Here is a 17,045-nt window from a genome sequence, read left to right on the forward strand (position 1 = left end):
ATCTGTTTTCTCTAGGAGAAATGCTCATTTGTCGATTAGGAACAAATGTTTCTTATTTGAACCTTCAACATGTCAACTGCTTTGAACAGGAAGGCAGGATCTGGCTAGACATGCATTATCTGCCAACCTAACTTACTTTACAATATTGTCTCTATATTATTACTGCAATTATTTTATTTGTTAATGGTTAAATTAAAATGGTAAATGGTACATTTACCATTTTAGAGCATTACAAAATCTGTATATACTTGTGTGGGTACACACATACAAAACCACAGACATACACAAGCAAATAACCTGCCCAAGCTAAAAACAAAGCAGTCCATCAAAAGCCCTCTACATTATCATGGTAATAAATCAGCACTATATACTCTATTTCTGCAGTCTCTGGATTAGGTAGTTGGACAATCACTTAAAAAAGGAAAAACAGAGGCCCAAATGGATAATCTTGTTAGACCCATACCCACAACTTTCTTCAGTTTCCAGATGGCCTGACAAATCTCCTTGGCAGCTGCAATCTGAGCCTTTTCCCCAAGCAGGCCTCCTACTGTAGCTCGAAGGATGAATGAAACACAGCGGCGACAGCCGATAGCATCCGCTGGACTCTGAATAGCCTTAGGGTGAGACTGAGACACGAGATCTAGAATATGCGACAGGAAGGCAGAGAAGTTCCTTTCAAGCCATTGTGCTCCTAATGTAGAGACAAATACTACATATGCCTGGAAGAGATTTGAAAAGAAACATATTTTAGGGCAAAATATCTGGAAAATCACTGCTAACTATCCTACATACTTTTTTTTTTTAAGTCTTCACATTGCCACAACTAGAACACGAAACTGAAATGATTTATACATTTATGCATCCATAAATCACATATATCCTCACTTTTAGGTATCTGCAATATTTTATATCTATATCTATATATTATTTTTAAAAATAATTTAAATTACTATCTAAACTGTTATGGGTCTCTTCCAACTCAGCACATTCTGTGATTCTGCACTAGTAATATCGCAGCCTGCTTTGACTGTAAGTTATTTCTAGTTGCTTGCCCATGTCATCTCATTCCAGAGTATGAGAAATGGCAGTTTACCCTGCACAGGCACTTGTTATGTAAAACACTGTGTTTGGTCTCACTGAATAAGAGCTTCCAGCTATTTAACATTCTGCACATGGAACCCAAATTTAATGTATGAATGCATTTTAAGAACTACTATGTTACAAAACTATAACCCATAACCCAGAGAAAATTTGGTTATTAAAGGGTCTGAATCAGGGAACACTTGCAGGCCCCAGACACTGTTCTTCAACCCAATGAATTTTAATTGTTTGCCTTGCAATGGAGGTACCATAAAAGATTATGTTTGTCACCACAAAGAGAAAGAATGCAGAATCACTTTACAAATCTAATTCCCACAAGACCATTTATTTTGCCACATAATAAGCTCCCCTACAATTGCCTTCCATGCGCATATGTTGGATTTTTTTTAATGAATAGATCAAGAAAATGGAATACAAAAAAAAAGAGAATATGCAAACAAACACACAAAATTCTTCATAAGAAAGTTCACAATTATTGCTTATATCCACCAATTTCTGTATTTGCCTCTTACATACTTTGCCTTGTGTCTAACATAAACAACAAAATTACTCATGTAGAAGAAAGGGAACTATTGTAGACAAAATAATTATAGATCCTGTTAGCAGCTTATTGTTCTTGACAAATACTACTTAGGCTTCATTACGCATCAGTACATTACTCTGGTTTTACAGATTTGAAAACTGAGGAATTTAACAGGATAGACTTGTGAAGAGTCTGCCACAGCTTCATTTTAAACTCTGTCTTCAACAAATATAAAACCTTCCATATGTAAGAAGCCATTTTCAGACACTTTCTTATTTTTAAATTCATAATAACCTGCAATCACTAATTAATACATTTTATAACTGCAAGTGTTTTCTACTCACACACACTGATAAATTCACTATTTTCCAAGCTTTTTGTACAGAAACATTGCACTATTTAAACTGTTCTGGTACAGTTTGAGTGTACCATCTAGCACAGGTACTATTGTGTTAACATAGAAATGTATGAAAAAGGAGACAACTTCCAAAAACCAGTACAAACAGTCAAAACATTGGACTGAGATACCTGATATATTCCTGGAAAACTAATAAAACTACCCTGTCTATAGAACACCCTAGGAATCTCTGGCATGCATTTTCTAGGCAAATAGCTGTCAACATATTATTGTTCCCCAGCTTTTCTGTTCTCTCTGCCAAAAGTTAATGCTTCCACTCAGCAAGACCTGAGCACAGAAGACAATTTGTGAGCACCTTCTAGCTGTTTCACTGCAAAATCTGGCAGCTTGTGTTAGTAATTCAAGCTAATTTAAAGATCCTTTGCACTGCAGAAGTTGAAATGTACTGACAAACTGCCTTACTGGCAAAGGTGGTTATCATATAGCTATGGGATTGTAACATACTAAAATGACCACAGCTGTTGAATACATAAATGTTCATCATGACCTTTAGTCTTGATTCACAGGTTTCACATTTGAATATCTACAATTTAGCATGTTTACATTTAAGATAATATTTAGAGGATGAAGCCAAGCTGATATTATGTGAAAATTCTATACTGTTTTTATGAGTGTGCACTATATGGCCTGACTTCAGTCCTGTTCAGTTAACAAGACTCTATGCTTTGAGCATCCTGGAACACAGCAAAACAGATGCTGGGTTTTTTTCCACTAAATTATGTTTTCCTTACTCTTCATGCACTTACTCAAAGCAGAACCATCCTTTCAGAACTAGACTTGGAATTCTCTATAGAGAAGGACTCAATCATTTCTTGTAACTTCTCTCTTTAATTTTCAGACATAAGGAAATAAGTTCTAAATTAAAAATTTGAGGAATTTATTTGTATCACTCATTTGAAATTCATATCATGTGAAGCTTTCACAAGTAGCACATATTTAGTTTTTAAAATTTCAAACTCTCGGGTAAACAATAAGCAACATCAGAAATCTCTTTTACTTTTCCTTCCAGCATGACTCAAGAAGTAAATCCTTATTTTCAAGTATATACATTTCATTACAGATACAAAAAAAGGATGAAAGAAGAGATATATACAGAGCAAAGCAATGATACAAATGTTTAGCAATCTCAGAAAATCATAACTGATGTAATCCAAACCTGGGTGACTCCAACTCTAACATCTCTGCTGACTGAACTGGTCCCTTTCAACATATCGCCACTGGCTCGTAGAAATCCACAACTTCCACGAAGAAATCCAGTTCCCAATAGCTCCATCACATCTTCCAAAGAGATTCTGCGGAAGTTATGCTTGGTGGATGCTAAGAATAGATGCAAATCTTTAGAGGAATAGCTCTAAAATCTTGCTACATTTAAAAGTACAGAGTTTCAACTCTCTTAATTTTCGTAAAAATAATTTGCACAAACTCAGTAGCACAATCAAATCTAAATACTGTTTGAGCATAACTTCACAACAGAAACTAAGACATTTTAGCACTCAGAGCTCCAGCAAAGCACAGTATCTCTCAAGTTTTCCTGCTTTAAGTACCTTTAAGTAGTTTAAGCCATTACTTAATAGGCATATTTTTTCCCACCCTCAGTATTTACCATCTATGCTCCCTCTGCAAAAAGGTCTGTAAGGTATACCCCTACCACCCACAGCTTCATGAAAGCCCTGGTTCTTACACATTCCAGCTTACCAGCAAAGACAACCTCTATTCCAAACTACAAACAGGGCAGATACCTCTCTTCTACACTTAGCCAGGTAAGGGCATAGCTACAGGTTCTCTTAGAAAAAAAATCAACTCACCTTAACTTTAAGATAGCTCTCTAAAAGAGTGAGAATAATAAAATATGCTTACAATTGTCTAGGAAAATTATTTATCCCCAATTCCTATTCCAATTTCAACACTTTATTTCTTGAAAGAAAGTTCTTTTAAAATACATGCTGGGACATATATGTGTAAACTTAGCATGATGAGATCACACTGTGCAAACAAAGTGACCTAAAATTTTCACTGCATTTTTCATTCTCTTTCAAGGACTGAAATGAGAAAAGGAATAAGACGATTTGAGATAAACATGTCCAGAAAAAAAAAATTAAACAAAACCCCCTCAATATCAGCAGGTTATCAGATACAATGCACAAATTTCAGGACTAAAATTTCTTCATGTACTGCTCCCTCCACCTCTCTGACAGCTCCTTCTAGTCCCCATCTAGCTTCTGCCCCACTTAGCTCTAACTTCTTTCTAACTAAAAATAACTAAAATAAGGACAAAACTCCTTGAAATACCCAACCAAATAATTTATAAGCTTCTTATTTTAGAGCTTTAGAAATAGCAAGTACATTGCTTACATAGATTAAAGAAAACTAATGAGTCTATAAAGAGGTCAGAATATTATTTTTTTATTTTATTGAGAAAAAGATAAATGCTGATTTTTTTTTCTGTAACACAGTAATTCTCTCCAAGAGATTCTTAGGGAAATACTTTGTAAACAAAGACTTCAGAGTCTACAATGCAAATACAGAGCCTCAAGTATTCTGAAAAACAGTAAGTTGGGCTTAAAGGCATGTCATTTTGTCATTTGCTGCTTACTGCACTGAAGGTCTTCTTTGTTGCCATTAAAGGCAGAACAAACAGTCTGAATCACACTTATCCTGCACCCTGTTAGATTTTGCTTAGATTACAGTTAGATTTAGCTTGGGGCTTCTAAGACTAAAACCACTCAGTCTGAATCACACAAAGTATTGGAGATGACAACTTTGTGCGAGGATGCTTGTCAGCTCGAGTACTGTCTGTCAGAAAAAACTGTTACATGGCTGTTGTTGTGAACAGAACTGCCTGCTAATTTCTGCTTCTGACCATATTTATACTGCTATCCACTGACAATCCAGATGTGGTATCGATTACTGCAGAAAAACAGCTTGAAGGTATCCTTAACTTTTTAGTTTGACAGAGAGACTGCTCAAATCTTAGCTGTTTCTACACTGCTCAAATTAATCTTGCTTTTAAATTCCTGAAGTTACTAATTTCTCACCATACAGTAACAATCTCATAGTGGAGAAAAAGTTTAACCAAGTACTTTTCATTGTCAATTATTTTATAAATAGATAGATAGATAGATAGATAGATAGATAGATATAGACAGATAGACACAACCAAAAGCACAGCAGTTCACAAGAAAAAAGTTAGAAAAAAGACCAAACCAGAGACAAGAACAGTCAAAAGAAGCTTATAATGTGATTTTACTTCATGTTTCAAGAAAACTTAAGAGCTTCTTATCATCTCACAGATTTTTACAGATGAGGAATCAGCAAAGAAAGTATATACTTTACCTGTTGTCTGCTTAGATGTTAGAGCTCTAGCCAATACTGTGCCTAAAAGTTTTGAAACTGCTAATCGTACATCATAATTGGAACCTTCAAAGGATTTAAAACATAAGGTAACAACACTATCCAGGTCTGTACTCCACATAAATACTGCTTCATTCTGAAGTTCAAGAAGACACTAGACAAAAAAAGGGAAATAAAAAGTGTTCTGACACGGAAAAGCACTCAGTAAAAATTTTTGTTTGCTCCATGATACACTGAGTTCTCCCTAACAAAATAAGCACTTTGCTTCATACTAAAATGACTTGAATTTTTTCTGCCAAGTTAGTATTAAAGAAACACAGATAAGCAAACCATGTATTTACTTCTGTGTTCATCAATCATTAGAACAGAATTTTATGTTCCACGGAGCTACTAAAAACAGCTCATGGAGCAGTTTACCTTTGCAGCAGCACAGCGGACAGCCATGGATCGATCTGTCAAACACGATCGGGCAGCTTTGTAAATATCTCTATGACAGGGGATAGCAGCAGCTCCTAAACCATTTAATATATTTTGCAAACTAAGCATGATTTCGTAACGACCTTGAGACTGAAAAATGAAAAACAGAAATGTTAAAGTTTTGTAACCCTGAGTTCTTCGGAACTACAAATTGCCAACTACTGAAACAGGTAAAAAATGGTTGAGTCTTTTAGAGATCTATTTATACCGAAATAAGTTAAAGCAGGTGACTTGCCCTAAAACCCTATAAGCAAATGAAAATAGGAATTCTATGTTCTATTGAAAAGTAGTAATTACAACTATAAAATTCAAAACATAAAGTATGAGCTATAGAAAAAATGTTCTCATTAATAATGCAATTAAATTTTCTAATTTATCAAGAAATTTCATGAAATCAGATTAAGAAAGCTGTGATCCATCCTTTTATAGTCATAATCAACTCTAGTACTTCTTTAGAATTTAGACACTGATTTTTATCTGAATTTTCACAATTTCACAATTTTTTTTTGTATTTTGGTATCATGCATTTTCTCTTATTCATTCGTCCAGCTACCAACAGTAAAAATCCTTCTATTTTTCCAATCATTTTTTAAACATGCTGTTCCAATACCTCTGCATTCTTCATTGCTTTAAGCACATTCCCAACGGTGTCAGTAAAACTGTTTCCCAAAATTCTTCCCAATTTTTTGTATAAATAGCCCAAGCATACCACCGCAGCACTAAAACAAAAGCAAATCCAAAGATGCGTGAAAATGGATGCAGTAAGAGATGAAAGGGATTAAGACGACTGAAGTAATCAATGGGCAAACAGCAAAATAACTAAACAGGATGTCCGAAAAATGTAAGTGGATCATCAAAAGGAAAAAAAAAATTGTCTGTATGTGGCACATAACCTCTAGAAGAAATGCAGATACGAGGGTTGCTAAAGTAACTTGGATAATACAAGAATTCAGGTAATACAATCTTCCAGTACATTTTGCAATAGGAATACAATTTTCATATCCACTTTTAAACCTTAATATTAATTTCATGCTCTGTGTCATGCTGCAGCAGATGCTGCCAGAAGTAGCCAGGGACAGGTTTACTTACAACTTGATGGTTGAGAGTAGACTGCAAATGGTCTAGTAATTCCAATTCTGTCATTATTATATAACAATACATAATAAGGGAATACCTTGAAGGAAATAAAACTATAAACCCATGTCCTTTTCACTGTAGACAGATGCTGAATTTAGCATCCATGTGAAATACCTGACAACTGAGTTCTGTGTACTCATTGGCCTCTCCTTTAGCAAAGGCAAAAAATGCTAATATTGAGAAAAAAAAAAAACCAAGAAATAATGAAATAGGTGCCTAACAAAAGAGCATTTTCATTTCAATAATTAGTTAGTGAAAACACTTGGGTTTTGTATTGACTGATCTGTAACTAAACCAATTGATTTCATGAATACAAGGAGAAAAAGAATTGTATGTTTTATCAACTTTCAGTTCTTTTCCAGACCTACTTAAATAAGCAGACATTGTTCAGCATCCCCTTCAACGAAACAAGATTTTGCTTATTCCCCACCTGAATTCAAGTTCCACATACATAATTTTAAGTTCTCATACTGCATATATTCTTAATTAAAAAAATACATTTAATATTTACAGTAATTCCCTACACGGTAAGAAAAACAAATCTAGTACCTTCTATCTCTTATCATACCAAAATACTACTTTCATTAAAAACCCATTTTTTTTATTGCTTTTATCCAACTCAGTACACACCAACAGTTTGGATTTAAATTTTGCTCATGGTGTGCCTGGGCATAAAATTAGTATTTTCCCATTTCACTTCTAAATTGAGTAACTGATGGTTACAGGTACTCTCCTTTATAAAGTAATAAGCTGCATTCATGCTGCATGACCTGTTTATCTGATTTGGTATAGCATTCACATCATGCTGAATTTTCGTAGCAAATGAGCACCTAACTAAGGTTGTGTTTAAAATGCTTGCCTAAAACATTTCCATATTCCACCTACAGGAAAGAAGAAAAGTGATAATTTATGAGATAAGAGACCAATTCACTGGAATCTGTATTTAAAGGAGTTCCCAGGTGTATCAACATATTGTGAACACTGATGGTGAAAGTGTTGCTATGAGACAGCATGGGCATGCATGCTAAATATGGACAGATGGCAAACAAAGACAACACTTTAATCAAGATCAAAACAACAACAACAAAAAAGCAGTTTTCTACACTGAACACCAAGTATTTCACGTATTTGCAGCCTAGGATGAAAGATTTTACTCTACTAATAAACAGATCTGTAGTTCCAATTATTTTCTGTAGCCTGTTGTTTCCATGTCAATTCTATCAGATATCCCTTTACCAAAACTTTATTGAAGAAAATCGTATTTTACAGTTATCTTTTTCTCCATCTCTTTTTTCCTTTCCTCACTACTGCTTGCATACCCAGGAACATTCAGAACATGGCCACATCTCTCTCTCTCTCCCCCAGCTACTACTCTGCATTCTGGCTTTGATTATCTCCCATTTCTGCTTCACTGCCAATGGCCTCCCCCACCCCTCCTTGCTGCGCTGATGTCACCCCACTTCCTCCAGTGTGGCATACTTCAGCTGAAGCAGGAAGGCCTGCAGAGCTCTGTCCCACACGACAACTCACCTATAATGTTAATGCAAATCACTGGTAAGAATATAGCATAGCAGTAATTTGCTTTGCAAGACTAAGACCCTTTATAACAAACTTACTCTTAACTCAAAAGACTGCACAAGAGGTCAATTGGAACAAGAAGGAAACAAAAAAAAAAGGTATTAGAAAGTACAACTGACTCCTTGCAAAATCTGTTTTCAGGAATATTTACCTGTGTTGTCAGAAACAGGTTTAGCACACGAAGTAAACGATGAAGAGAGATTCTACTCTGCTGTCAATACCGTATCATTAATGCACAAGGATGTTTTACTATCTCTTCTTTAATTTGCTTCACTATAGTGAGAGATGTGCATAATTCAGGAATGAAGGTCATTCATAACATTTCTGTGCATAAAGATTTGGCTTCACATTCTGAAGTAACAGTGCATGTTTCTCTGCTCTGTTGGTTAGGCTTTAGGTATTTAGTAACAAACATCGCAGGTGTTTCTAACTATATCCAGTTTCCCAGCTGGATTAAGAAATGTACTCAGTAACAACTGTCTTTTGTACCTGGGGTAGTACTTGTGTGTTTTAGTGCTCTTCTCAGTATTATTATTACCTTCTCCTTGTTTTTTAAGCACCTGCCCTCTCATAACTCTGTTCTCCACTGTTGGTATTTCTCCCTGGCCTGATTTTCAATTGTCTGTCTGGAGACCACCAGGTACCTTCCTGATGCACACATACAACACGGACTACCAGCACAATCTTTGTTTTATTATGTATTTTATGGCAGTGAACTCAGATGCATTTCACCACTTAAATCTGTCTCGTTATTACTGGACTTGAAGCTTGAGGGTAAAAAAGCACTTACAGTTTTGTAGGCAGATAACTTGGTGAGTCATCTTTACTCCGAATGAGTTCATTGCATTTGTCAATTGTTTGGTAAACAGAAAAAGTGTCTCCAGTGCTATAAAGTACAGCTAAATTCTTGGCAAGAAGCCGTCTGGTAGGAGGTCCTGGTGAATTGTTTAATAAAGAAGTCAATTGTTCAACCAGCTTCTTCTGGTTTTCCCTTATGTCAGCCTGGAAATACAATCAGTAACCAGTTAAAGTCCAGTTAAATTTAAAAGTGAGTTACAGATGATTAATGTAAATTATCTTTACTTTTCATTACTACCATTCTGATAATGACATGCTGAACTACAAATTAACATTTTATTACATTTTTATACTTAAAGAAAATTTCAAGCAAGTGACTATTTTAGTCTTCTTAAAAAACCAACACTTTTTTTCAGAGCATGATTATTTCTAGTAGCATTTCAAGAGTATTTTTCTTTTGGCACTTCTATACTTAAAGCTTTCTCAAACAAAGTTGCCTTTTCTTACTTTTTTAAAGTCTGCTTTAAAATAAAAGAATTCACAGATATATAGTAAGTTTAATAGCAAAGAACTTTAAAGAAGAAGCTAAGTTTCAAGAACTTGAGCATTAGAAAAGAAAGAACTTCCCTTAAAACAATCATCCAGTCTTGTATAAATTTTTTTAATACTCTTAAAAAAAAAAAGGTACCTGGCACTGTTTTTCATTTACATATTTTCATCACCAATAACAACTCTTAAATAGCATTATTTTGGTTGGTTTACTCTTACATGTCTACATAACCTATTTAATATCCTCTAAACAGTGAATCAAACAATTGGAGAGTTGGCTGGAAACAGATCTCTTACCATTTGACTAGGAAAAATTTAAAAAAAACAACGAAGAGAAAGATGTTACTTTCCTGCTTGCTAGAGAAGCATGAAATAATTGTGCAACACTAGGTCGGAAGCCTTAGTGACATTATCCATAATGGGGCTGCAAAATCTTGGAGTAATAATGAGTTAAAAAATAATTAAAATTCTTTTCATTGGACAACTGGCTCTGTCACTAGAAGGGCTGTGACCAAGAACTTAGAACATGTAGAAAGCTGCTGCTAACACTTTCACTCCTTGTACATGCAAGACATGAGGCAAATAACATTGCATATTGCTCTTTGATTTTAAACAAAATAACAAAAGGATAGGCTCTTCTTCTCAAGTCTCATTACACTTACTCTGCTAGTCACTGGTAAAAGTTTTTCCAAAAACTGTAACCATGCAAAAATAAACTCTGCTTTTTGAAATTCTCCAAGCTGGTTATACGTTTCTTCATTAAGTAGTAAACTGTGAGCTAACTCCATTCCTTGAAATTTTCCTCAAATCTCCCAACACCACAGAATGAAAAAAAATCCAACAAACTACCAGAACTTCATTAATCAGTTTTCTTCCTTGTTAATATCTGGCAAATTGGAAGTTTGAACACCTAAAGAGAAAAACCAAAAAGTTAACAGAAAGTCAACAATCATATAATATGTAATACTCATGCTTGACTAAAATGAAAATTTCAAAGGAAAGCCTAATATAAAAAGTAAGTCATAGCAGTTTTATTTAGATGTCTTTAGTAATACCAAATGTTTTTAAAAATGAGATAATGGTATTGATGTAGTATGCCAGTAGAAGTTAAATATACTTCAGAATATATCAGAGGGGTTCCCACTGAACAACTGATTTTCCTTCACCTTGTTTTGCATGAAGTGAGATTTTCTAGCCCTTGATCATATACTTGAAAGTAATGACCAACTGACCTCAAACATAATGACTTTGTTATCAAGAACAAAGTGCAGCAAAAGCTGCAACTAACAATTAACAAACTCCTGTTAATTATATTCACAAATATAAATGCTGACATATTATTGAAACACTTTAGATCTTCTCAATGCCAAGCAAGGAATAAAAAGCCTCCAGAATTTCATTGCTGAGAAAACCTCTAATAATCTCTTTTGGAAAAAAAACCCCAAACCCAAACTTGAAAAAAGACTGCTTCAAAACTCAAAGTTCAAAAGAAGTTATGTTTCACTTATATCTCTCTGACTATTTTGGGAATTTCCACATTACTGATAAGTAAACCAAGATGAAAAATACTTCTAATGATATCTTCCCCTTCCCCCCCCCCAATATCTAAATGCCATATAGCCTCAAAATACAAAATAGAATATCCTGTAGGCTTCACAAATAAAAACAGCCAGGGAGACAGGGAGATTCTGGTAAAACGTCAACCATATTCTAAACTCCCAAGCAAGTTATCCTTTTCAGAGGTCACTAAGACTGCTGAACACGGTTTTTCCTATGCAGTAACAATATTATAGTGTAAAATGATCCGTCAAATAGTAGACAGGCAATATAAAGCATTGATAAATAATTCAGTACTCAAGTTGTCATCAAACACAGAGCAGAAGGTTACCTTTACCACTTTCTACACTTTTTAATGTAAAATGTACTCACAAAAAAAAATTAGTCACATTTCATTTATTATAATGAATTGTCACTTCAAATCTACCTGAAATACCAAGCAGCTTGACAAGACACCACATTATAAAATGGCAAGCAGATCTAAATATACATAGCACATTATACCTATACATATTTTGTCTGCCTAGGTACGTAAAAGTTCCCAATTTACCAGTTATCTCACTCCTAGAACACTCACAGAATTTAGCTCTATCCTCACATTTTTTGAAACACAGCAAAAAGAAGTAGGATTAAGTGTAGAGTTTCATCACTGCCCAGCATGAGGTCACAAATGGTCCTTTTTTCCCTCACCCAAGGCCTGTTCTAACGTCTACCATCTCTAAACCACCTACTAAACCACAGCAGCTTATCCAATTTACATATCCATCTCAGGATTACAACTCATAGCTGTTTTCCCTAACTGAAAAGATCAGTTTGTTGCCAGACACTGGCACATAACTTACCTAGCAGATAATTTCTCTTCATTGTAAAAACTGTCTTTCTGCTGCTCCAGGCTTTTGGATCAAGGATGTTAAGAACTCGATTTTCTAAGAAAATAATTAATACAAAGAACAATGTTAGGAAAGACAGCACATAAGATACAAGTGTCATTTGTATACAAAACAAGAATTTCAAAGTCTTGCAATACCAACAATGTTTATTAAGTAACAGCTCACCAAAAAAGACTGGAGCTCCATGAATATTATCAGCTCTTTATGTGTTACATTTAAATTTGGCAGACCCACCACATATGCCATACAACTGGGATCATTTAACTACTGAAATCACCTTTCTTATTTCTGTTTCATTAAGTCAGTTTAATTCTAAACCAGTAAAAAGGAAGTTCAAACAGCATAATAACCATAATAATTTTCTAGAAAGATTATCCAACAATCAGCAGAACTCGCAAAGGTGATTCAACTGTTCTGAAAAATTCATGTACAATACTATCAATACAAGACATGAGGATTATAAATCCATTCTCCTAGCCTCCAGATATAGTTTTAATATTGGAATTCATGGGCAAAAACATTTCCTTTCAAAACTCATTCAACGTGAACTTATTCTGGCAGGACATGAAATACAGGTTGCATGCTACTTTAAAAGCATTCACTTTTCAATCACTCCTCAAAAGATTGATGCTGCAAACAAATAAAAAGTACATGCAGACATCAGAGTAATCCAAATTTCTTTTTGCCTGGTGAACCAGTGTTCAGCCTGCTGAAGAAAAGGTTCAAGATGATATAACAGCCTTCAAAAGGGAAAGTTACCAAGAACATGAAGAGAGTGTCATTACTTCATAATTAAAACAAGTGAGCTTCCCTCTTGACAAAAAAAAAATATTTCCACTGTAAGGATTATCAGCCACTGGGACTTGTGTTGAGAAACTGCAGAACCTGCACCCTCAGGGGTTTCTACCACTTGACTGGACAAAGCCCTAAGCAATATCATCTCAAGTTATTATTGTAACTTGTTTCTAAATGAAACACTTCAATTGTATAAGCACACATTTGCAAAACAAATTTAAATTTATTTATTTATTTTTAGCCTAAATTAAAGACAGAAAAAATGTTCTGGTGTAGTTGCTGATCTTTATAATGAACACCTGCTAACATGGCCAGAAACACTAGCATTTCTCAAAGAAAAGACTATTAGGGCTGAATTACAAAGGCTGACTGCTTATTATGCAAGAATTAGTTTTGTAGAAACAGAACTATCCCTACAGAAAAAAAAAAAATCCCAGACCTGATCTTTCCACTGCTGGTCAACAAGTACACCTTGATTCCGTGAACCTGTACAGAAAGCAGTATACTCTCTACCCTATGCAAAAAACTTATTCCAAACACTTATTGAGGCTCCCTTCAATAAGCTGAAAGCCTGCACACCAGGGATAATTATGAAGCTTCAAAAGTAATGACAAAAGAAGGGCACATGCATACAAACTTGGGAGAAGAAAGGCAAGAATGCAGGGCATTAAGTTCTACTGCAGCATATTGGTTTTGTAGAGAACACAGCAAAAGGCACAGTGCTCACAAGGCTACACAAAGCTAAACATGGGGATGAGCTGCATTCGATTAATAACAAATATGTCCTTGTTATGTATACAAGATATTTCCAGGCGATTTCTAAGTGAAGAAGAAAACATCCAACCCAAAGCCACACTGTCCAGACACAGGCGGGACTCTGCTCTAACTGAAGGCGTGGCACAGCCACGCTCTGGGCTGGTCATGCACCAGGAAAGACTGAATGCTCTGTCAGCCACTGGAGCTGCTTGGCCAGCATCACGCACCAGTAAATTGATGCAAGTACAACCTAAGCATGTAAAGATGCACCTCTATTTACATGAAACCCATGTTTAGAAATGCTAAAATATTTGATAGTGCTTTTTCCCTGGTGTTATAATTTTGATGCTTCTCAATATGAAAAAGAAGTCTGGGGGGAAAAAATGTAAAATTTAATTAAATGAGATGTATACTATGCCATCAACCAAAATAAAAAGGCATATGTGCCTGATGCAATATTCATTTGCTAACCAGCATGATGCACCATCCTTTTGGTTTTGTTGTTAGGTAACTGAAGTAATTACAAGAATTACTTTCCCATCAATACTACAAGAACAGATCAATCAAAGATCCCTCCTTTTTTTTTCCTGTGAGCTAAGTTTATTTTACATTTATACTATGCTACAAAACAGGCACACAGATTTGTTGGCCAAGGCAGAAGTTGTTCCTACTTATTACTAACAAAAAGTTTTTCATTTATCAACTGCCAATTTTACAAGCAGGATTGTTCAAGACTGGTCAGAAAAGAGCTCAGAAAAGCTCTTGGAGCAAGCACTAGATGGAATGCCACCCTGTAAATTGAAAGGAATAAAGGGTGAATCAAGCATTAAAAGGCAACAGCAAATGAATTTTTGAAGTTTCTGACAAACCACAATGAGAAAAAAGGGACCTGCAATCTTCTTTAAATAAAAGGTGAGTCATCCAGGGTAAGACTGATCTTAAGTAGCTGCCTTTAGCAATTGTCTTTCAAATATGATTACCAACAGACCACCCATGACAAAGCTATAACAGTAAAAAACCCAAATAGATCTGTTATGTGTATCAAGTTCATTCTGAGCTAGGTAATCTCCTCAGGCTTTAAAAGATGAGGGAAGCAGACCACAGACTGCTGTATATCTTTCACATGGAGTCTTAAGTCAAAAATTGTAACATTACCAATGAAAAAGCTATGAGCAGTAATGGCAACTTAATGAATTTCACTCTTCCTTCCAACTAGTGGCATATTTTGCTTATGCACAAAAAAATAAGCAGTACCCAAAAAAAGTAATCTGCAATAAAGCAGACTCCTAACTGATCTCTCACTAAAAGATCAGCCTTTAAATTATGACTCATTATTTTAATGAAGATTGACACAAGTAATGGAAACTACCACACAAATCAATTTTGTACTTAAAAATTCATTTATTTTAAAATTTTTCAAATTTGATCTCTGTTCCAGCAGTTTGCTTCTCTTTGCTGGGAACAAGTGCTGCTCAAACAGAAATCTCATCAACCCCAGTTCTCTAAGAATGATGCTCAGGTGAGGATCAAATGCACAATCTAGATGAGGGTCTAAGTACTTTACACCTACTTTGTAGTGAAGAAAATAAAGTGCCATTTACCTTACCTTAATAATAATTATTTATATTTTTCTAATTTCAAAAGTATTAACATAATTATGCACTAAATCCGATATAAGATAATAAACCTGTGGATTCAATTTTGTACCAATGACTAATCTAGCAGAGACACAAGTACATATTAGCCCTCTAAGAAACTACTGTTGTTACTCATTGATAGTAATGAGTAACAGTAAAAAAAGAATAATAGTAATGATTAAAATGAAAAACGACCAGTAATAGTAACAACCAGTGTTTTCATAACAGCTGCCATTGGGCAGACTACACAATCAATGCCATAACCATCCCACTGCTGAAAACCTGGGCTGAAGCACATTTGTTAGTTTCAAGTTGACCCTTGTTGCACTGCAGTGGTATTTTAACTGACTTCAAATCCACATTATTTTAAAATTATTAATTAATAATAGATCTTATTTATTAATGATACATATTTATATAATAATAAATAAGATTTATTTTCATCTGCCTAACAAGTGAACCAATGAGTTTAAGAGAAAGCCTTCCAGCCTGACACATTTAATTCTAGCCATTAACAGTTGAGATCAGTGTTACTCCTGCAGCACTGTTTAAAAGTTTAATGGGATGATCATTAGCAGTGCATCGGAGCTGACTGCATGGAGAGACATCGATGCTCAAACCTTTGTTACACCCTTGCACGTACCTGTCCAGTGTCTCCCAAACATAAACAAAACTCCTGCCCAGCTCCCTTGGACTTACTTCTGACAAGAGAAACTGAGTGTGATGGTCTTTGCCAGCTGGGCAGAAAAACCTTAAAAGCACCAGCGAAATGCAACTATTACTGAATGAAACATAGACCAAAACCCAATAGTTACAGTGTACTCTTTATGCTAGTAGGCAAAAATAAAGAGGCCCCCAGGTCTGGAGAAGGCCAAAAGTGCAGGATCAAACTCCAGCAACTTCAAATGGGAGGTATGATTGCCCAGGAAACGAAGAATTTAGTCAGCTTTAGTTGTAATCTGGCTAAAATTTATAGCACACACAGAAAGAATCTAATTTAAATAAACAACAATTACAGAATCTCAGTAATTTCATAAGGAATGAAAAAGAACTAAAATTTCACCTTAAATGAGTTTGGAGTTTAGATACTTGAAATACATTGGAGTGCGAATATTCAAGAGATAAAGACATTTATAATTACGGGAAAGACAGAGCAGCCTTTGTTTACTTACTCACTTCTACAAACTATTACCAACTAACTCACAGAAGCAAAGTCTGCCTCAACATCTTCAGTTAGAGAAGGCAAAGCTAAATAAAAGCATCAGTGTAAGTGAATCAGTACTTCCACATCCTTTGTGTGGCAGGACCTCCATCATTCAGCCAACTCGAACCTTTCTTCTACATACACAAACCTTAAATTTTTGCTCCACAGAGCTACATGAAGCAACAGCAGGTAACTGCTGGTCCCAACATAGCAGTGACCCCGCTGTACATACTTTATGTTCAGTAGTGCTAATCACTCTAGGCCTTTCATTCAA

At 35.1% G+C, this 17,045-nt stretch overlaps 1 protein-coding gene across 9 annotated transcripts in view; it reads right to left on the reverse strand.

The window, feature by feature from the left end:
* The window catches only part of HEATR5A (HEAT repeat containing 5A), a 65,104-nt gene that overhangs the window by 43,146 nt on the left and 4,913 nt on the right, over window positions 1–17,045 (reverse strand). For all 9 annotated transcript variants that reach the window (XM_069017760.1, XM_069017767.1, XM_069017763.1 and 6 more), the window contains exons 2-9: window positions 12,332–12,415; window positions 10,595–10,842; window positions 9,376–9,587; window positions 6,481–6,589; window positions 5,811–5,960; window positions 5,376–5,547; window positions 3,199–3,359; window positions 464–719 (exon numbers count right to left, since the gene is read on the reverse strand). In XM_069017760.1, the coding sequence (XP_068873861.1) occupies window positions 464–719; window positions 3,199–3,359; window positions 5,376–5,547; window positions 5,811–5,960; window positions 6,481–6,589; window positions 9,376–9,587; window positions 10,595–10,720 (1,186 nt within the window). In that variant the 5' untranslated portion in view covers window positions 10,721–10,842; window positions 12,332–12,415. The remainder of the gene's footprint in view (window positions 1–463; window positions 720–3,198; window positions 3,360–5,375; window positions 5,548–5,810; window positions 5,961–6,480; window positions 6,590–9,375; window positions 9,588–10,594; window positions 10,843–12,331; window positions 12,416–17,045) is intronic.

Source organism: Aphelocoma coerulescens, chromosome 5, assembly GCF_041296385.1.
Source record: "Aphelocoma coerulescens isolate FSJ_1873_10779 chromosome 5, UR_Acoe_1.0, whole genome shotgun sequence".
Taxonomy (NCBI): Eukaryota; Metazoa; Chordata; class Aves; order Passeriformes; family Corvidae; genus Aphelocoma; species Aphelocoma coerulescens.